Source organism: Salvia splendens, chromosome 4 (genome assembly GCF_004379255.2).
Source record: "Salvia splendens isolate huo1 chromosome 4, SspV2, whole genome shotgun sequence".
Lineage (NCBI taxonomy): Eukaryota > Viridiplantae > Streptophyta > Magnoliopsida > Lamiales > Lamiaceae > Salvia > Salvia splendens.
Genome location: NC_056035.1, coordinates 7,484,523 through 7,506,733, shown reverse-complemented (window position 1 = coordinate 7,506,733; position 22,211 = coordinate 7,484,523). Strand labels below are relative to the sequence as shown.

Below are 22,211 nucleotides of genomic sequence, written 5' to 3'. Positions count from 1 at the left end.
CTATCATAGTTTGTTGGTGTCTCATCTTAGGTTAATTGTGAAAGCATTCGAACTTAAATTTTTTAATTAATTTTTTGTTAAGAAGATGGGGTAGCATTTATAAGAAAGGAGCGTTTATTTCACTATTCAAATTGGAGTTAATAAGGAAATTCATGTAATAGATAGTAGTACTTTTGAAAATAACAGAATCTGCAAACTCTGAAGATAAAATAGTTTTATTCCTGGAAAAAGGAAGCCATGTTTATTTGTTATCTGATCACAATGGATCTTGCATGACCGAACATTACACGAGGAGAAAAGGATATAAAAGGAGATTGCTATGATCGAAATCTGTAGAGCATTATTGTTGATGATCGAAATCCCAGGGTCAGTTTGCTGTTGCACGAGAAACAATTTATAAGTATTAATCAAGCAATATATTTAATTTTACATGTGTTCAACTTTTACGATATAACAGTTTTCGACGAGTCGCCATGTTTTGTAATGTCTGTTTTCGTCTTGTCGGGTCACTATTTATGTTTTCCGCGATAGATTCGACACTTGCAACATTAATTCTTTCTTGATTTATAATCGGATTCGGAATTGAAATACTACTATCATTTGGAGCACTTGTAGTTGAATCATTCCTTTGTATTTTGGAAAAATATCGATGTATAACTATAATTAATAACAATAAGATTAATTAGTGTAAGATAGTAGTATATATTAATTCAGATGCTAATAAATTCACTAACTACAACAAGATTAATTATTGTTAAATAGTAGTTTATATTAATTCAGATGCTAGTAAATTCACTAACTACTACAATACTACTTGCACAATACAGTTCTAATTTAATTAAAAAACTATCAAGTGGTTCAAATATAAAGACCAATTAAATTAATAAGAATTGAGGCAAACAAAGTACTTATCAAAAATCACGTACTGCACTACGCTATTGCTGCAAATAAGATAGTAAATTATTTTTACAATTCTTTCAAATAGTGAATTACTGAATTACATAGTCATGATACATACATATAGTTCTTACCTGAATCAGCGAATAGCTGCAAAATCTCCTGCGGACGACAACCGTGCGTTAAGAATTTCTGACTTGTGAGGATTTGGGCATATTATGTCAACGACTTACATTATTTTATTATAGCCCAAAAGGCAAAATGGCAAAAATAAAAACAGCCCAACAATAAATTATTCAGCCCAAAACTAATAAGCCCAAAGTTGTCTTCTTCCCTAGTTCTAATTCAATTTTCAATTCAGAAGAACGGCGCAGCAGCTGGAGTGCAGGGCTGCTCTAGGGCGGAGGGCGGCTGTATAGGCGGGGGTCGGGGTTTGGTGCCGGCCAAGCCCCCGCTGGCCCTATGTAGTTCCGTCACTGGATGCGAGAGGCGATGAGGAGAGTGCTGCACAAGCAGTCACGGTCAATGGAGCTGGGGTTGCCCACTGCGCCTGGCACCACAAATGGCGTGCACACGTTCAGTGTCGACAGCGCCGTGGAGCACGTGCTCTGTGGCTGTGCCCAGCTTCCACTCATCATACCCACCACACAAACACACTTCACTATCTCCATCTTCTTTATATGTTTGATTGTGTTAAACTAGGTTTGAGATCGGTAGAGAGGAAAAGATCTTATTCATTCATATTGAATTGTCATACATAAGGTACTATTATATAGGCCTATGGTAAGCTATACAAGGAAAATAATAAATTTACATTAATTGGTATCTTCTATGTTTGGCAGGGTATATTCTTGCACATCTTCCGTGATCTTCCGTAATTGGGAGCCGATTCTTCGTGATCCTCCAAGATCTTCTCCAACCCTCCCCCTCAAGTTAAGTAACGGGATTCCCGATACTCAACTTGCACAATACTTCTCGAAATGACTTTGAGTTCACCGCCTTAGTCAATATGTCCGCCAACTGGTCTTCGGATTTGACATAAGGCATCTCTACTATCTTTGCTTCAATATTGTCCTTTATAAAATGCCTATCCACTTCCATATGTTTAGTACGATCATGTTGAACCGGATTCTCCGAGATACTTATCGCAGCCTTATTGTCGCAGAATAACTTGCAAGTTTGAGATGAAAACATCTCCAACTCCCTCATAAGTTTCCGAAGCCACAATAGTTCAGTCAGTCCACTCTTAATACCACGAAACTCGGCTTCTGCACTAGATAGTGCCACTACCTTTTGTTTCTTGCTTCTCCTTGTTACAAGATTTCCTCCCACAAACGTGAAGTATCCCGCGGTGGATTTCCTATCATTCGGATTTCCAGCCCAATCAGCATCAGTAAATCCATGGATCTGTAGGTGCCCGTGTTTCTCAAATAGTAGTCCGTGTTTGACAATCCCCTTTAAGTAACGAACAATCCGTAGAACTGCCTCCCAGTGTTCTTCTTGGGGTGCGTGCATAAACTGACTCACCACTCCTACAGCATAAGCTATGTCTGGTCTTGTATGCGACAGATAGATCAACCTTCCGAACAATCGTTGGTACTTTCCTCTGTCAGTCAGCTTTGCCCCTTCCTTCATCTGAAGTCCATGATTTTGGATCATTGGAGTGTCGACTGGTCTACAATCTAACATCCCAATTTCGGCTAACAAATCCAGCACATACTTTTTCTGATTGATGAAAATTCCCTTTCTCGATCTCAGAACTTCTATTCCCAAGAAATACTTTAACGGTCCCAAGTCTTTCATCTCGAACTCACTAAATAGATTCTTTCTTAGTTCGGCCATCTCGTCTGTGTCATCCCCGGTAAGTATCATGTCATCCACATATATGATTAAACATGTAATTTTGTCTCATCTCTTCTTCATAAACAGTGTGTGGTCAGAGTTACTCTGCTTATATCCATACTTTTTCATCACCTCTGTGAACCTCCCAAACCACGCTCTCGGGGACTGTTTTAGCCCATAAAGCGTCTTCTGCAGCTTACACACCTCTCCACTTCCAAACTCACCCGTGAACCCCCCGGGGGGGGGGATCCATAAACACAGGCTTTGGCAGCTCCCCATGCAGAAATGCATTCGTTACATCGAACTGATGAAGGGGCCAATCCTTGTTGGTAGCAATCGAGAATAGTACCCTCACAGTATTAATCTTTGCCACGGGTGAAAACGTCTCGGCATAGTCGACCCATACGTCTGGGTGTATCCTTTTGCCACAAGTCTGGCTTTATACCTCTCTATAGTGTCGTCTGGCCTCCTTTTGATAGTGAACACCTATCTACACCCAACAGTTCTTCCTCCTTCCGGTAGCTTGTCCTTGATCCAAGTATTGTTTCTTATCAGTGCCTTCATTTCAGTAAGCATAGCCTCCTTCCAGTGCTTATGCTTCATTGCTTCCTCGGCTGTCTGCGGGATCTCTTCTTCTTCTTCGTATAAGGCAGCTTCAAATGCCCTTGCCATTTTTGCTAGATTTCCTTGCACGAAATTCGTCACTCCGTACCGGCTGTTCTTCCCAATTTTCTCAGGTGAATACCTTTTTGGGGGAACTCCTCGTGTGCTCCGGGGAGGAAGAACGTACCTCCCCGTGTCACTGTCGACTGTATTGTCTTCTTCCAATGGTTTTGCACTTATTGGATCAGTGGAAACTCTATAGAGATTCGGATCAGTAATTACCTCGGATATCGGTGAAGGAGGATCGAGGGGCGGATGAGATGACTCACTGGCCGAGGACAAGACATGCTCGGCAGTAGTGACAACTGGTTCTGGTGGATCCTCAATCGAAGAGTTTGGAAGTGGCACAACCCAACTTAGATAGTCCACGGAATTATCGGGATTACTCTCCCCCTGACTACTAAGGTGGGTGTGATAGAAGTACTCGGTTTCTAAGAAGTTACAGTTCATGGTGGTGGTAATTTTCCGGGTATAGGGATCGAAGCAGCGGTAGCCCTTTTGGTTTACCCCGTACCCCACAAAGACACATTTGGTAGCACATGGGGATAACTTGGTCCTCTCATGTTCAACAATATGGAAGTAGACAGTGCATCCAAAGACTTTTGGTTGAAGGTTCAGGTGTTGAGGGATGTTGGACTGGGAGGATAGTATATCAAGGGGGTTTTTTTGTTTAGTATTTTCGTGGGTAAACGGTTCATAAGATAGACGGAAGTGGCTATGGCTTCGGGCCAAAAATGTTGTGGAACTTTTGATTCAATCATTAGGGCTCAGGCGATTTCTAGGATTGTCCTATTTTTTCGTTCGGCTGCCCCATTCTGTTCTGGTGTATACGCACAAGAATTTTGATGAACCATTCCCTGGTTTTGGAAAAACTGAGTCATGGGGCTATTGATAAATTCCCTCCCGTTATCGGATCAAAGGATTTTGATCGAGGTATGAAATTGGGGTTGAACCATTTTACAAAACAAAACGAACTTATCAACAACCTCAGATTTATGCTTCATAAAATAGATCCAAATCATTCATGTGCAATCATCAACAAATATAATAAAGTAACGGAAACCATTCCCCTCGGCAAAAGGTGCCGGACCCCACACATCAGAGTGAACCAACGAAAACATAGATTGCATACGAGTGTTTGAGGTTTAAACGATTGTCGATGGCTTTTTGCCAAAACACAAGTCTCACAAAAAAAATCCGCAGGAATAGAAAGGTTTGGAAAAAGTAATTTAAAATAACCAGGGGAAGGATGTCCTAGTCTTCGGTGCCACAGCCAAATTTCTTGTCTCGTGGATCCGTGAGCCAGCATTGCACTACCATGTTGAGCTATCTCGTCCACGTAGTAGAGTCCACAGTGCTCAGTGACATGCCCAAGTATCCTCTTCGTCTGAATATCCTGTAGAATGCAGAAAGTGGGATGCATCAGAAGAGTACAGTTCAATTCCTTTGTCACATAACTAATTGACATCAAACACTGAGATAAGGTCGGAACATATAAGCAGTTTTGGAGACGGAGTGTGGGAGAAATTCTATAGTACCCGACCCTTCAACTGTAATCAATTCCCCATTGGCGGTTTTAATATAGGTTTTAGTAATTCTACTCATGCTAATAAAATCACTTCGGTTTGGGGTCATAGTGTCAGTGGCCCCACAGTAAAAAATTCATCCCTTCGTCATATTCGTTCCCGTGTTTACATGGAATACAATGGGCATTTTTCCTAAGGGAGCAAAGGGGTTTTTTGTTACATATTCACAAATATATGGGCTAATTTCGGAATTTTCAGCAAGATATGGGCCAAAACATAAATTAGAACAGTCTTGGGGTCTGCCTTGCAAACAATGGGGTTGAATGTCTAATTTTCGAAAATTGAGGGGAGGATTATCTAAATAGAGAGAGTTGCTAGGGCTTGGTGTATAACCAAGCCCAATACCTCATTTGTCCGGCGCCGTCCCCTCTCTTCCAGCAAAATTTCCGGCCCCCCCTGATGCTGCCGCCGCCGCCGGTTGAGACCTCTGTGCTCACCGTGGGTCCATTCTGGGTTGTTCCCCCACGCCCTCCGTTCTGATTTCGGGGTTGATCGTCTTCGGCGATTCCGACCGCGATTTTCACCGCCCTTATCTTCTGCCTCTCCTCCCACCATTCGGGGTAACCTAGCCGTTTAAAACACGTCTCATACGTGTGTTTGGGTTTCTGGCAGTGAGTGCACCACAGCCCTGATTTGTCTGGTCGGTTTCCCGGTCGGCCGGTAGCGGTGGGGCGCGGTGGTCCTCCACTCCGATATGCTGGACGTTGGCTTTGTGCAGCCAACCCACTCCCGATGCTATCCCCAGATGATGTATCCCCGGTATTCACGCTGACGGTTTCGGGGTTTGGGGAAGACGATGTCGGTGCCATGATCTGTCGTCGAGCCGCCTCCGTCTTTACCCACCCATAAGCCGACTCTACTGATGGGTAAGGCTCCTCCTTGAGGATGTCCCTCTTGATCGAATCATACTCTGGGTTTAGCCCGGCCAGGAACTTGAACAACCGTTTCTCGTTCAAGTGGATTCGGTATTGGTCGACCCCCTTATCACAACATGTGATTGGCTTCTTCTGGCAGCGGTCAACATTGATCCATAACCCATGGATCCTTCGGTAATACGTCTCCAAGTCCATATTTCCCTGCTTAATCGTTATAATTTTCTCCTCCAGGTCGTATATTAGGTATTTGTCCGCCTTGTTCTCGAACGTCACGGCGAGACTATCCCACAGTGCCTTGGATGTTTGATGGTGAGCGAAATCGGCGATAATTTCATCTTCAATGTTGTCGACGATCCACGAGAATACCACCAAATCGTCCTCCTCCCAATCATCGTACCCCTTGCTCCCTGGCTCTGGGGGTTCTTTTCGGATGTGCGAATATGCACCTCGGCCGCCTATCTTGACTTTCATAAGTCTCGACCACAGCGGGTAATTTTTCCCGTCGAGTTTGAACGCCACAATGACATTCTTACTATTCTTCAATCTTGATGGTTGTTCTGGATCAATTTTGTTTTCGACTGTATCTGACATTTTCTGTAGGATTGGTTATTCTGGTTTCTTGGCTAGAAAGGGTCGGGATTGGTATTTCTTCGGCTATGATGAGATTTCTCTGAGCCGACATCTAACCTGCTCGGATGCCATGTCAAACTAGGTTTGAGATCGGTAGAGAGGAAAAGATCTTATTCATTCATATTGAATTGTCATACATAAGGTACTATTATATATGCCTAAGGTAAGCTATACAAGGAAAATAATAAATTTACATTAATTGGTATCTTCTATGTTTGGCAGGGTATATTCCTGCACATCTTCCGTGATCTTCCGTAATTGGGAGTCGATTCTTCGTGATCCTCCGAGATCTTCTCCAACAGATTGCAATGCACTTATGTTTCTCTTTTCTACCTCCAATCCTTGTAATATATTTATAGACATAAGAATTGCTCAACTTTTGCATGGCCAACCTAATTGCAATCTATGTGTCATCACATCTGTGCCTTTTGATTTTGGAACTAGGAGTATCAAGCAACACACAACTAACAAAATAAAATTAGCAGAATATACAAATAATTTAGGATTAATATGTGGAGACTATATTTTTGATAGAAAGACAAAATAAAAGAGATAGATATGTCCCTGTAGAGTGTAAATACTGGATCAGCATGTATTAGATCATGTGTTGAGGCCGGGCTGGAGAGGATCCAGTGCCCGCCCGGCCTCAAAATATTACAAGCACTAAGTAAGTTTCTAGATATAGAAGATGCATTTATGAGCCCAGGGAATGAGCAGCCATGTCAAAAGCTGTGGATGCATGGGTAAGGAAGCCTTTTTGCTCCAAACGCGAACTGCACCCTCCCAACCTACACCATGTGTATACATGAATGTGTTCCTCTAACTTGAGGTTGTTTATGGCTTAATCTTTATATCATTAACACCTTCTCCAGTTTCCCCAATCTCAGATGCACTGCCTTTTATGCATCCTCATAATTCAGACCATCTCTCAGTTCATTATCTCATCTTCGACTTCTTGAATTTTTGGCGTGTTCGTTTCTCATTAGGTTCAATCAGTCAATGATAATCAAAAATATTAAACAACGCTATGCGAAATAAAGCCAAATGAAAACCATTAAAAAGACGAGAATAATAATTCTTCTGTCCATGCAGACACAGGTAGAAATTCTTACACCAACAAAAATGATACTGATTCGTATCATCGGTCTACATTAGCCAAAGGCCTTTGTAAGAAAACCATAAGCCAAACAAACACCTCAGACTGGAACGAGCAAGCTCTACAGGATCAAGGAACATCCAAAAGAAAAAAAACTAAAGTAAAACCAGCCTACACAAACACATACGTAATGTATACACATAAATGAAAGGTTATCCCTTCCAACTGAAGTTCATGCTTTCATCGAGATCATTGTTAAAAAAGCCATTTTCGATGAATTGGTGGGCAATGTCTGGAACCATCTCAGCAGAAGAATGAAGGCTCTCTGGAATATATGCTGATTTCTGGCCATATCCCATATGACCAACAGATGCCGTAGATTCACTGTTGAATGAACCCGCTTTTAAACTATTGCTTCTGCTTGGTGGCTGTGCTTGAGCATTCCCAGCTGCGGATGTTGGTGGAGAATTTCTGATGCCAACCCCACCAGGAATTTGAATGGAGTAGGTCTGCTGCATGGCTGCTCCCTCATTATTCTTTTTGTTCATATCATGTAGAAACTGATGAATCATCTGATGGTGTAATGTTTGGTTGTTTTGAGAAAGCAGAGGCTGACTTTGCTTTCTTTGATGTTGTTGTGGTGCTTGGCTACTAGAAAAGCCACTCATCTGCGGATTCTGAAACATTCCCGCCAAAGCGCCTGAAGACCCTGGAGTTGTGCGCGGAGGATGACTGGAAGTATTGAAGGGAGAAGAGCCGTCATACTGATTTACACTATTAGCTGAGTTCATTGAGTTCTGCCTCATCAGCAAATTTTGGTAGTCATTCATTGCAAGACCACCATGTGTCGATCCAGTCAAAGCTCCTCCACGACTCCCCGCAGGTTGGCTATTGCTATTGAGCCCGGGATGCAATGCCATGAGCTTGTTGAGTGTGTTCTGATCAGTTGGAAGACACTGAAGGCCTCCCATCTGATGTGTTTCATGCATCTGGACCCGGGGTGCAGAAGAACATATGGGGAAACTGTTCAAGCCCTCTGCAAAGAGAATGCATTGGTGATCGCCAAATGACTATTCAATCTTACATGGGTTTAAGCTAGTAAATCTGGTATTAGGCAACAATGTCAACATTATAACACAGAGAATGGCATGCACATAAACGTTACTACTAAGAAATTTGTTACAACTACACAGGATAGGCATACATGAATATACATATAGGGTTGTGATCAATTGAGTTTTTTTAACCTAATTGAGAATTGAGATGCATTATCAGCCACACATTTTTATTAAATGAGTGGTCTAGAATTTGCCACATAGAAAATATTTTTAGATTAATTAATTATGAAATGGCAGAATGGTAATTTCATGGTACATTTTATTCCATAAATATTTTTTTAAAAATTTTAATTTTTTTTAATTTTTTTTTGAATTTTTTTATTTTTTTGTCAACTTCATATACAATTCATGTCAACTACACACATATAATGTCAACTACATATACAATTCATGTCAACTATACACATGTAATGTCAACTATAAGTTGTTGACATTTGATGAGCAGGCTATTGACATTTGATGTGCAAGCTATTGACAATAATACCCTGAGTTGACATAATCTACTTGCAGTTGACATTTCGAAAATGTTGTGGATGAGTGACTGAAAATGCATCTCAATTCTCAATTAAGCTAAAAAATCTCAACCTAACAGGACCCTATATATATATATATATGTCCTTACCTATAGGTCCTTTCTTCTGGTCTCTGCAAAAATCCATCAAATCTTTTATGCTATTCACAACATCAGCTATCTGCTAACAGAAGACAAATATAAAAAACTGGATGAAAGGGATTGTTAGCCTTAAAAAGTGGTATGTAATGGTTAAGACATGCCTGTAGGCAACGGACATATCTTTTGGAGAAGCCGAGATCATTTAGTGACTGTAACTCCACACTTATAGCAAGTTGGCGCCCAGCTGCTAACACCCTGCAATAATGTAGCATTAAATTAGTACCCAAGCACAATCCCATATGGAAGTCAGTACCACCAGACCAAGATGAAAGAAATCTACACCAATCAAAGTCCTTAATTTTGACTCACATAGCACTGTTTGCCTGTAAATCTGGCTGAGAAACATTGTCTGCCCCACTCTCAGATAATGTGCTCTGACATTTCTGGGCAACCTGGAGCAATTGATTAACCTGCAGCAGATTTTTGTCCTATAAGCTCCATGATCTAAATGTAACACTGTCCTCATGCAAGATCTTTTCTATAAGTTAAATGTATACTGTTTCTCTCTATTCTCAAGAGTGCACAACAATGTCGAACAACTCATTGAGATGTTAGATGACATGAAAATTCAAGATGAATGAACTTGCTGCTATAGCATAGCAAATACCCAAGTGAGTACTGTTGAAATGTGTGGGAGATGAAACTAATTGCCATAATGGTATTGCAATTTCAAAACACTTTAATAATTAAACAGGTCATCACTGTAGTACAGGATTCAAGTACATACAACATGATGCACAAGAGACGTGTAAAAGATTGTGCACAACTCATGAGCTAGTAACAAACCCACTTATCACTGTTATTATTGTTAAAACTCTTAATTCTTGTCCCATATCGACTTGGTGATGATCTTAGCTCCTCTATATAAGTGTGGATAACTCTCCCTCTTATAAGGCCTTTTAAAGGGTGAGTGGCTCATTTCTAATATAGTATCAGAGCAGGCCCAAGTCGATGATGGATTTATCTCTTCTCTTGCCTACCCACGTGATGGAAGTCCGATGTGTCATCCCCTATGTGTCATTCCCTCCCAAACGTGAGGGGGCGTGGGAGTTGGGACGGAGTATTACTTATTATAGAAGATTAGGTAAATATGTTGTCTTCTGCTGGCAACAAGACTGTAGGGCTCAGCCCATGTAAACTCAATCAAAAGATGTCTACCTGCAGCGCAACAACCCGACGTGGAAGAAGTTCTTCATGATGCCGTGCACAAAACTCCCAAGACAAAATCTAAAAAAGTTTTGGTGAGGTAAGTGTTAATCAAATTGAAAACAAGAACAATAAATCCCAACCAAACTTTCAAGTCAACTAATATTGCAGTTTACCTTTAAATCAGGAGTGAAAAAAATGCGAAGATGACCCTCACGAACCACGTGAAGTTGCTCATATACACTTTCTTGAACTGCCTTTGCATACTCAAGCATCATTACTCCCGAAGGGAATCTACACTCACGAGGCAAGTCGAGGAATAGAAGCTCATCGATTACACCACTGGCAAATTTGATCTCATTGAGTCTAGGGAGCACTTCAAAAGTTGCCTCTGATAAAACCACAAAAGCAGGCCAAATTTTCAGAGCGGTAAAAGTTATCTCACTCACAAGTTAGTTAGCCAACTATGCATGTTAGATGGTGTATGATATGGGTAGAATATTATTTTAACAATTAATTAACTCAAGCAACATCTACAGGTTGCGATTAACACGCACCAAACCCCCTTCCAGATTTTGAGCCACAAATGTCACATTGCCATGCATCCTGTGGAACAAAAGCAAACAAATTTCATGATCAGCTTTGAAGGACACCAAAAGACAGAATAGCAGAAGCAGGCACAGGAATAGGTCACAGACAGAAAATAGGAAGTACATGAATTTCATTTCATGGGGATGCTGTGTTTCTTTGTAGGCCAATAACAAAATAGTCAACAGAATTATAATAAAAAAACAATACCATTGCAGCCTGTGGAAACACCCCAAGTGAATGGTGCCCAACATTATTATACAAGGATAGACACCATCTCTTCTTCGCCCGTGGAGAGTAATACTCTGCCACAAATTTTCTCCAATAGGCAATAGGATTGAAAGGAAGCAAGTAAGTCCAGCCATCATAACAGGGTATGTACAAGGCTTCTGACACAGGTCAAAAAAGATGAAATTTTTTAAATCAACTAGCAATGACATGAGACCTGTATATCAATACGAATAGGAGAACAGTAGACAACTAAAATACATGGTCCGCCATATGTAATCAAATGGGATTAAAGTTCTCACAGTAGGACGTTGTCTTTGATGATACAAATATTGCATTAAACGACGCGAGCATACACCACCATCATAAGGCCGTTTAACTGCAGTTCCAGATGGCATTCCCTGCATATGAAGCTGCTGGCTTAACTGCAACTGCTGCTGTTGCTGCAATAGCTGAGCCCGCTGCAGTGGTGGCATAGCCTGTAGAATCTGTTGCTCTTGCTGCTGCCTTAATCTCTGTTGCTGGATCAACCCTTGCAATTGAGGATTAGAGTTCTGTAAATGCATGGAATCTTGTCTCTGCAATAGCTGTTGCAAAACCTGTTGTTGTACAATATCTTCCTGCTTGATATCCAAACGGGGTTTTTTCTGTAGCTGAGACATAGCAGTTTGGTCCTGGGCAAAAGAATTTCGCATCCTTGCACCACCAGGAAATTGAATTTGCCCCATGCGTGGCAAAGACGTGGCACTGGAAACTCCATGATCTTGATTAGAGCTTTGGTGTACAACTGAGGATCCATCCATGACAGAAGAGCCTGAGATGCTAATATTATTAGATGAGAATGACATGGGCGAGGCAGGCAAGCGCATGTAAGATTCTGTATTAACACTAGCACTTCTTTGAAGTCCTGAGTTGGCATCAGTAACCAAAGAACTTGCCCCAACACTGGGGCCAGAGCTAGAAAAGGGGCCTGTTTGTGCATGTGCACGCCCAGGTAGAGAGCTTGAACTGAACTGGGAATTTCCTGGAATCTGGCCCCGCCCATCCCCTTGAAAGAAAATTCCCGAGCTTGAAGACGATTGTGCCGTTCCTCCTGCCACCTTTGAAGGCACCATCCGTGACAGGGATCTGAGTTCGAGTACTTATAAATTAGAGGCTAACAACAATTCACACATATCCGGCCATCATATATGCCAGTTTTTTCAGCGGTAACCCACTCAACCAAGGAATCTCAAAATGGTTTGTTTTGCAGCTGTCAGCAAGCAGAGTATCAGTATACAACAAATACAGCTAAAAGTAGCACGGAACATGAGTAACAAGCCATCTACACAACAAACGGAAACTTCGCCACAGCCACCTTGACTACACACCCATAAAAGATAAAACCATACCCTAATTTCCAAACCCTGAACTTCAACATAAATTTACACACATCTTAAAAGTAAAAGCACCAACTGATTCCGCACTCAACTGAGCTACAACAGCAAACCCACCTTACAGCCCAGGAATTCCAATCAGAAAAGCAAAGGAGAATTTTAAGTTAATTAATTCGGGTTCCTCACGCAACAATATTTATTAGATAAAACTACTCCATATTAAGCTTAACCTCGGACGAGACAGATTATAACCAGAGATCAACAATTCACAATCAATCCAGCTTCGGGAAGGCAACAAAATTCAGAGATCTGCACCTAGAAATGTTCACCTTAGAAATTTCTAAAAACTTACTTCTGATTTCTGATATATATAGAGAGAGTTTTCACATAGTAGAAAGGGAAAGCAAGTTGAGCTGGTGATCGGTGCTCAGCTCAGCAGCTACCTTGCGGGAAACAAAAGGGAGAATTATCGGCTGCAGCCAGTCGAAAATCATGAATCACCGGTTGCAGGCGGTAAGATACACGTGTCAAACAATTTGTCGTAGGAATACGCGGCAATATGTCATTGGATGTCATTAGAGCTAAAAACGAAATTTGGATGCATTCACAACCAGTCGTATATGAGTATATCATAATGTTCTGTACAAGCAGACCTACAAATTTTTATTTAGCTATGAGTATTGTATTTAATTTGGTTTCCTTAAAATATCTTTCAATAAATGTCCTATATGAGTATGAAAATAAATGGAAAAAGAAAACCACATTTGTTAAAAGAGTACTGTATTTAATTGTAAATGTTAGAACACTGCACGAAGCATATTGTTATTACTAGTATACTACTATTACCTACAAACATATTGGACATTAGACAAAATGCTTCACCTTTTGTTATTTATTTAGCGCATCATTTTCAACGCATGCTTTCCATACACACAAAATTTATTAATGGGGAATTGTTTTACATTTTACATCTCAAACACTAGAATTCCTCGTTAATACTTCCAAATATTAATTCGATCTTTGTATCAAATTATCAATCGATTTCTTGAATTAAAAGCCACATAACATCAATTGTTATTAGGAGGCCCATATATTTTTTCGGATCCTGCTTTAAGAAACGGTTAAGGCCCATCAATCAATCCACATTCGGGCTTATCCCACTTTGAGTTTGGGCTAAGGTCATTTTCAACCCAGCAACAAATTTGTGTTGAATTAAACCCACACACCCCACCAAATATAAGCTCTAATAAAACCCACACCCCCCACCTAAAAATAAGCTCTAATAAAACCCACCCACCCCACCAAATATTGCTCTAAAATTGGTCTACATTTAAATTTAATTTGGGAACCATTTGATAAACATTAATAAGAACACAATTAAAATAAATTAAATTAGGTAATGCATAATTTAAAGCCACATTACAATTTACTAGTAAAAATTATTCTTAAAAACACTAATAATACCATAAAATAAAGGAGTTTAACTATTAATCGCATTTAAAATTTTTGTAAATTACATCACAGGTACAATACATTACTATAATGTCTGTAATATACCCTAGCGCACACACTCAAAATATGTCCTTTACGAGTGTCTGTTGGTTCCTCAGTTATCACTTAGTCTAGGCTTCTTACTTAAATTTAAACGTAAAGGTTGGAGAAGTAGTTACTATTTTCCTCGTGAGTGAAACATTGTTATCTATTACATCCAAATCTCATTCAAACAGGTTGGTTAAATATGCTAGAAGGTAGAACTGAAATCGACAAGATTGATAAAATAAAATTAAAAAAAAAGGCACAGTTGAACTCCAATATACAAGTACTATGTTTTTCATTAATCACCAAATTTGTGTATATGATGTAGTAGTACTATAGACAATTAATTTTGAAACTTAATTTAGTTATGCATTTATTTTTCTCGTGCACTATTATAGACAATAAGATATTGGAACATATTTTATTTATTTAGTAAAGGAACAAAAAAAGTGACCAAAATAAAATAAATACCGGCAGTATAAAGTTTGTTTCATACTCCCTTCGTTTCTTCATAGTTGAGTCATTTTTCCATTTCGAGAAGTTTCTTCATAGTTGAGTCATTTCTATATATAGTAATTATTTTCTCTTTCTTACTTTTTTTCTCTCTACTTTATTCTCTCCACCTTTTTCTCTCTCTTACTTATCTTATCTTATCTATTTATTCAACACACTCAACATTCCGTTCTTAAACTCTGTGCCGAAAAGTTTCGTCTCAACCATGGTGAAACAGAGGGAGTATATTATTTCTTCTAAAAGAATATTATACGCCTCACCTGAAATAGTAAATGATGTAACAATAGTTTCCAAAGTTGGCAAGTAAATAATTCTGCAACCGACGGTAGTGTCGGTGGATGAGATGTTATAGGATTTCAGCTTTTCAACTTCAATTACTCCTATTATTATCATCTAAACTTATACTAGCATCGTGAAATTTTTTATCCAAACCTTAATTAGTTATTTCATATTTGGAATAATAGTTAGAATTTAATAATGTACAATTGTGCTCTAGTACTGAACATAATCGCGATTTAATAAGCCATAGTTATAATTTAATTAAACTCTTAATGATGTACGTATAAGATTACAATTGGTGCATACCTTTCAATTAGTATAAGGCGGGAACGATATTGATTCATTTAAATAGGTAATTTTATGTGATAATTATTAATTAGTACTTCTTCCCTCCAGTGTAATTGAGTCACTTCTTCTTTACTCTCAGTTTAAAAAAATAACAATAAATAAGGAGTACTTAAAATTAAGAAAGAATAAAATAAAAGAAAAAATAATATAAAGAATGATCTTAGTTACATTATCTTTCTTTTATTTTACTTAATTTACCATTTTCTCAAAACGTGAATAAAAAGAATGTAGCAATTACTTTTGGACGATATTTTAATTTACAACACTTTATTGTCAATTAGTTATTCATTATTATCAACAGATAGCATACAATTAATTAAAGAATGAAATACCATTACAAAAACATTCGAAGACTTTAGATTCTGTTTATTTATTAGGCTTTTTGGCTACTGACAATATTATTTGTATTGCCTATTTAATAGTAGTACTGTAGTTTTGTTACCGTATCTGTGCTCTATGAATTTAATTTGAAATATAACTTATATTTTCACATTAATAATTTTCTAGTCGGTTTCTTCTTCTTCTTCTTTTTATTTCTTTCTCTTGTTGAACAGACCAAAAATACACATAATTGGACCATGGAGGCATGGACTTTGGAGTATTTTCTTAGATGTACATTTGTTTCTGAAAGGGATGTTTAAATTCATCTATAATATGTCATAATTACATTTATATAATGATTAAAATATCTGCCAGTAATGATGTATCCCGTCAGCGACATTCCGCGGTAAAATATAGGTTGAAAACTTGAAATCATTAACAACTTTTAATTGATTAATAACTAACAACCGACAATGCAAATTTTGTTTTCTACCTCTGTTTTGTCTCCTTTCTTTATTAAACTCATCGTCATGTACTCTTATTATTTTGATATGTTGATAAAAAATAATCTATTTCTAGTTATAAACTTTATTGTGCAAGAGATTATTTTTAATATATTAAGTTATTTTCATATTTTCTATCAAGGTATAGTTATAAACTTTATTGTGCAACAGATTATTTTTAATATACTTATTAAGTTATTTTCATATTTTCTAACATACCTTGATAGGACCACGATCTATTAAATCACATCACAAGACAGGCATATTTTTTATTTTAGTCAACTATTTTTAGGTAATTTTTATATTTATAAAGTCTAGTTCGTATTTTATAAATTGGAAGTCAATGTAGTTCTTTATTTATTGCAAAATAAAACACAAATTATTCTAATTCACGGTTCAGGCAGAAAGCGCCCTAGACCTTCAACTAGGGTTATTCTATTTTCTCTCTACAAAGCTCACGTTAATTAATTCTCTTTACAAATTGGTGTTTTCATTGTGTTCCAATTAACGCAATTTAGATTTTCACTCTAGAATTTCAATCATGGAATCGACTAAGATATGGTTGGTGTTCCCCATCACTTTGATAAATCTAATAATTGCCATGAAGAATCTTGTGGAGACAATTGACACACAAACTTTAATAATCGAGTCCATGAACCCCGGTCCGTGTTAATGCGCCTTCAAAGGGCTGACTTTACCGATGATTTAACCAAGCTTGTTGGCGATAGTCCCACGATCTCACTTGTTGAAGAGTATGCTCCATCTTTGTTCCTTCAATCTCGATGTCAATACAACACTTGATATCACAAAGGATGGCGTCATCAACATGGAGCCAACGACACAAATGAACAAAAAACCATTTGGGGAAAAAAACAATGGTCGTTCCCAGCTACATTGTTTTTGTTGATGACGATGTTTGCAGCAACGATGTTGTTCCCGATGATGACATCGCTCTTTCTGTTCCCTCGGTCCAACAGCCCGCTGCCTTTGAGATAGGTGAACCAAAGGATCTCCTTCTTAATGAGTTTTCTGTGGATGCACCACACTATGTGTTCCTTTTTCTTTTGATTTCACACAAATCATAAATCCATCATAAGAGTCCACCCCTAACCCAACTTATATGGAGTTTTGTCCAAAGACACAAAAATTTGTTTAGTTTTGATATATGTAAATTGTTTCGAAGGGAACAACCAACCACACACCATTGGTTAATAGTGCTTGCAGCTGATGGACGCTCGATCTCACCTCTTGATGATGTCACCAACATGAACCAAGATGCTATGAGAGCAGGAAATTGAACATATTCATGATAGGTGGAAAGGTTTCGGCTAGCCAAAGTCTGGTCAAATTAAAGCAGCGTCTAAGGTACTTGAAGAAATATCCGAGAGAGATATGGCTTTATTCATTACACGCTACCTTGAGGACAAGATGATTTTCGTCTGTGGTGGAGTTGATAGGGCCCTCGATTTATCAAATCTTGTCCAAGATAGCATCACAATAATCTCCATTTTGTCTTTCATGATTTTATTTGATTTACCATATAATTGAAAGTCAATGTAGATCTTTATTCATTGAGTAATGCTCCCTCCGTTCCATTCTAAGTGGAGCATTTCTAATTCGGCATGAGATTTTATGTAGTGTAGTTTTGTGAGTAAAGTGGAGAGAATAAAGTAAGAGAGCGGAAAAAATAATAAGAATGATGTTTCTATATTTAGAAATGAATCAGTTAGAGTGGGACATAATAAAAAGAAAAATGTATCACTTAGAGTGGGACGGAGGGAGCACAAATTATTCGCTTTCACGGGTATGGCGGAGATCACCCCTAGAACTTCAACAAGGTTTTTCTTTCTTTTTCCTACCAAATTCACGTCAAACTCTCTTTTCTACACAAATAATGGCTTGTTAGGAAATAATCTCATATTAATTCCTATTAATTGGCGCTTTCATTGATTTACTCTTCTCCATCATCTCTGTCATGCTCTCAAGCTCCCCTCGTGCCCCTTGGTTCCTTGGTATTAACCTAGTAAGATGGACTTTAGATAGTAAAGAATATTTTGATTATTTCGAGTTATCGGAGACCAATCGGTTGTTCTTCATTGGGATATTTTTTGACCATCTAGTATTTGAATGGTTCCACTACTATCGAAGCTCGAATCTTGATTGTTCATTCTAAGAATTTTTGGAAGCTGTGTATCGGTAATTTGATCCATCTGTCATCATCTTCAGCCAGATGACTCAAATTCTCAATAAAATGATAGATGTAATTACGTATTTAGCAAAAAACCAACGTCAAGTTTGATCCCATCATCTAAGAGACGGTCAAGAATGACGACGAATTGCCACAAGCAAAGGACAAGACAGTGGCTATGGTGGAAACTAAATTTCCTCCGAAATTACATTGCCCAAAACTCTTTGTCGTCGTCATTGGTTATGTTACTAAAGAAGTCTCACGTCAGCTCAATGATGCAATATGATTGCAAACAATGATCAAAACAACGATAATGAGATGGAAGATTATTTTTCTAACTTCCACCTTGAGGGCAATGTGGTTTTCAATTGTGGGGAGTTGATAGGGACTTAAACTTTTATTTTATTCTAGAAGTGAGCTGATATTCTCCGTATAATTATTTTGCTTATTTTATGATTTATTGTTATACTTTTACGATTTGATTTGATTTGATTTTCATAGTAGTTACAATTTGATTTGTTTTTCGAATTTATTGCAGAACTTTTTTTTTATCTCACATATATTATAAATATGTTCAAGAGTATTATAATTATTAAGGAGAATAAATTAAATAAAATATTTATCGTTTTTCTCCCTAAACGAAATCACTTTGGATCTTCTACTTCACTCCTCCTACTCCATTCCGACTCCACCTACTCACAATAAAATAAAATAATATTATAATTTTAATAAGTGATGGTGAATTATTTTATTTTGATATGAGTGTGGTGTAGGAGTGGAGTAGGAGAAGTGGATTAGGAATTCCGCTCCAGAAGGAAACTGATTTCTCTCTTTCTCTAATCAAATTCACGCCTATTCCTTCTTTTTGCTCTCTCGTCAAATACTTTATCCGATATGTGTTAGTTCATAATTAATATCCTATCCATACCTCTTTTACAGTTTTTTCCATTTATATTTTAAAAACTTACCATAAATGTACTATTTCCTTAACAAAATAGTGAAAAACAAACATTTAGTAATGCATATCTTAAAATGACAATATAGACATTTAATATATTACCAAGTATTTAAAAGATTGACTCTACTAAATATCGTTACTAGTATTTGAAAGATAATACATAGTAGTATTAAACAAATTTAAGTTATCAAATTAGTGACTTCAGTTTTAATTTTGCCAATTCAATTTTAATTTGGTCGGGATTTTAAAATGGAGAAATTGATTACAACGTCATAATTCATAATTTTCCATATTCTTAAGTTTATGAAAGATATTAGAATTCAACCATGCAAAGTTAATTATTTTAGCGACAAATACCTCTTATTTTCTTTATAAAAATTGGCACATAATCACTTTTTAAGCAAGCATGATTTGAAATTAGAGCTATAACATTGAAATCACCATGGTCAGTTGGCAAAATATTTAACGCTTTTCGATAAAAGTGAACCAAGTAGTTAAATTAACTTCAAGGCAAGAGTTAAATAATTAATTAGCCTTTTGAACTCACAAAATAATTATAATTATATAGTAACAACACAATACCTAGCTACCCTCCCCATCTATTAGTTCTTGTGATTTATTATTAGGCAGTTGCATTTTCGTTTTCTCCTGCTGTTTGCTTCTCATTTTCATCATTAAGATTTTTTATTTTTAAATATCCCTTGATCTATGAAAAATATACGAAACATGTACATTAACCATTCCACCACAAGTGCTCTTGTGAAATGTTATGACCTTTAAATGTAAAATATTGAGTTTTTTATTCGATAAGTAATACTAGTAGTAATTCTTACGGAGTATTTAATTGTACTGTATATTTATAAAATAAATAATTAAATTTTAATATTTTATACTACAGTATTTATTTAATTCTGTTTTGTAATTCACTAATCTTATTTTATTTGCTATAAACTTTATAGTATTTCATCTCAACTAGCTAGTGGTCAAACCAATCCAATCAGTTGAATCAGAAATCGATGGCTTCATCAGAGCGATTATCGTGTAATCTTTAAATATTACCCAACTCCCATTTCTATGATAACAACTTGATGTTACTCCTACTATTAATATTAGTCTTAATAAAAATATTGGACCTGGAAGCGTGGTCTTGCAAGTTTGAATACATCAAAACTCGAAAAGGATACAAAATGATTGCATTTTTTCATAATTAAGCGAAAAAAAGTAATGCTCGAAGAAACATATCTACTACTATTTTCCCACCCTAAAGTAAAATATAAAACACATTAAGATATGGAAATATATATACTATGAAGGAGATAGAGTGAAGCACCTTAATTTCATTGATTATAAAGAAACTAAACCACTAAAACCCTAGGCCCTATTTAGAAAAGCAGCGCCAGTAATAATAGCATTTCAATTGTAGCAAAACAACCTAATTATATTATTACTACATTTTTTTACTATTAACTAATAGCCGTAGGTGTACGTATGTAAATATATATGTGGCGATTGAGATTTTTATATAAATCTTTAGTTATAAATTTAGTTCCATAAGAAATACAAATTTCATTTTTCCGAATTCAATTAAGTTTATGTACATATAATAATTTTATAGATTCAATACTATGATTATAATTTTGTCACATAAACACAAAAAGTTTAAGTTAAACTCGATCCGATAATATATTTGCAACGCAACAAAACAATATATTCATAAAAACAACAATAATTATTTGTATATTGCAGAAGTTCCAATGTACCCATCCAGTGTCGGCACACTGTCATCGAACCTACCTACCAAATAGAAAGCCAAAATTGCAATATTTGGTCGAAGATTAAAAAATCACTAAACAAATAATTAAGCTTAAAATAGTCAACAAACTACCGCCCCTGTTTTGTTATTCAGTCTCCATCGAAATATCAAATACGTCGACACCGAATATCTTTTCTTTTAATGCACGGTTCACAACACGCCACGTGTCCAATTGTTGTGGCAAGGTGTCGGTGGCGTTTAGTGTGTCGTAGTTCCCTATTTTAGAAGGGTTGTGGCTAATGACGTACTTACCCCTGATTAGATGATACCTTTTCTGGCTGATAACTTTTACAAAAAGACAATTACTATCTGTTTTTTGGGTTGTTTTCCATTTTGAAATTTAATTTCAAAGACATTCAACTTTAGTTGGTAAGCGCTTCAATGACCATGCGTGCTGTGACATAAATATTGCCAATGAACAATCCACCATTGTTAATCTATGTAAAATTAATAAATTAATCGTTAATCACCTAAGTATAAATAATCGTATAGTCAGTAAAATTGTTAGTACATGACTTTGATGAGCATTTTTTAATTGGAATTTAAGTCATAAATTGTAGAGGTTGCTTATTTTGTTGGAGTTTATTAAAGTTGTTCAGTTTGGTTGATGATATGTTTGAATTGAATTGAAGTAAGTGAAGTTAATTAACCTACTAACTTAGAAGAATATAAAGATTCTTTTGAGTATTCTATGTTTTGGTATAAGTTGTGATTAAAGTTGTTCGGTTCCGTTGTTATGACTAATTATCATATTATTATATATTCATATAAGATTAAATTGAGATTGTTTTAATTGAAGATGAGTGGTTATAACTTATTATCGTATAATTATGTATCTAGATATAAGTTGGGAGATTCAATCACAAGAACAAAACATAATATACATGTAATCATGTGATATACTCTTTTAAACCGAACATACATATATATACATCCTTTTAATTCACCCATCTATGTATAATACCAAAAGATATATAGTCCAAATTGGCAAATTTACTTATGTATTAGTACTAAAATATAATTGATGGCATAAG

General features: G+C 37.0%; 2 protein-coding genes across 2 annotated transcripts; both read right to left on the bottom strand.

Moving 5' to 3' along the window:
* Positions 1–4,520: 4,520 nt before the first annotated feature.
* Positions 4,521–6,801, bottom strand: LOC121800243. The gene is made up of 2 exons (XM_042199818.1): positions 5,334–6,801; positions 4,521–4,798 (listed from the first exon to the last, which is right to left on the bottom strand). Exons 1-2 carry the CDS (start codon positions 6,452–6,454, stop codon positions 4,729–4,731), a joined length of 1,191 nt encoding a protein of 396 aa, XP_042055752.1. The 5' UTR covers positions 6,455–6,801; the 3' UTR covers positions 4,521–4,728.
* Positions 6,802–7,528: 727 nt separating this feature from the next.
* LOC121798283 (probable transcriptional regulator SLK2) lies at positions 7,529–13,208 on the bottom strand. The gene is made up of 10 exons (XM_042197200.1): positions 13,071–13,208; positions 11,647–12,594; positions 11,325–11,458; positions 11,084–11,132; positions 10,703–10,917; positions 10,539–10,607; positions 9,690–9,790; positions 9,482–9,575; positions 9,330–9,399; positions 7,529–8,625 (listed from the first exon to the last, which is right to left on the bottom strand). The coding sequence occupies exons 2-10, from the start codon at positions 12,455–12,457 to the stop codon at positions 7,802–7,804; spliced, it is 2,367 nt and encodes a 788-aa protein (XP_042053134.1). The 5' UTR covers positions 12,458–12,594; positions 13,071–13,208; the 3' UTR covers positions 7,529–7,801.
* Between the last annotated feature and the right edge of the window lie 9,003 nt (positions 13,209–22,211).

Coding starts and splice junctions, on each gene's coding strand:
- LOC121800243 (XM_042199818.1), bottom strand. CDS start 6,454: ATGTCAGATACAGTCGAAAACAAAATTGATCCAGAACAACCATCAAGA. Junction 4,799..5,333: donor GACGGCGCCGGACAAATGAG/GTATTGGGCTTG, acceptor TGCATTCTACAG/GATATTCAGACGAAGAGGAT.
- LOC121798283 (XM_042197200.1), bottom strand. CDS start 12,457: ATGGTGCCTTCAAAGGTGGCAGGAGGAACGGCACAATCGTCTTCAAGC. Junction 10,918..11,083: donor AAAATCTGGAAGGGGGTTTG/GTGCGTGTTAAT, acceptor TGGTTTTATCAG/AGGCAACTTTTGAAGTGCTC. Junction 9,400..9,481: donor GATATGTCCGTTGCCTACAG/GCATGTCTTAAC, acceptor TTCTGTTAGCAG/ATAGCTGATGTTGTGAATAG.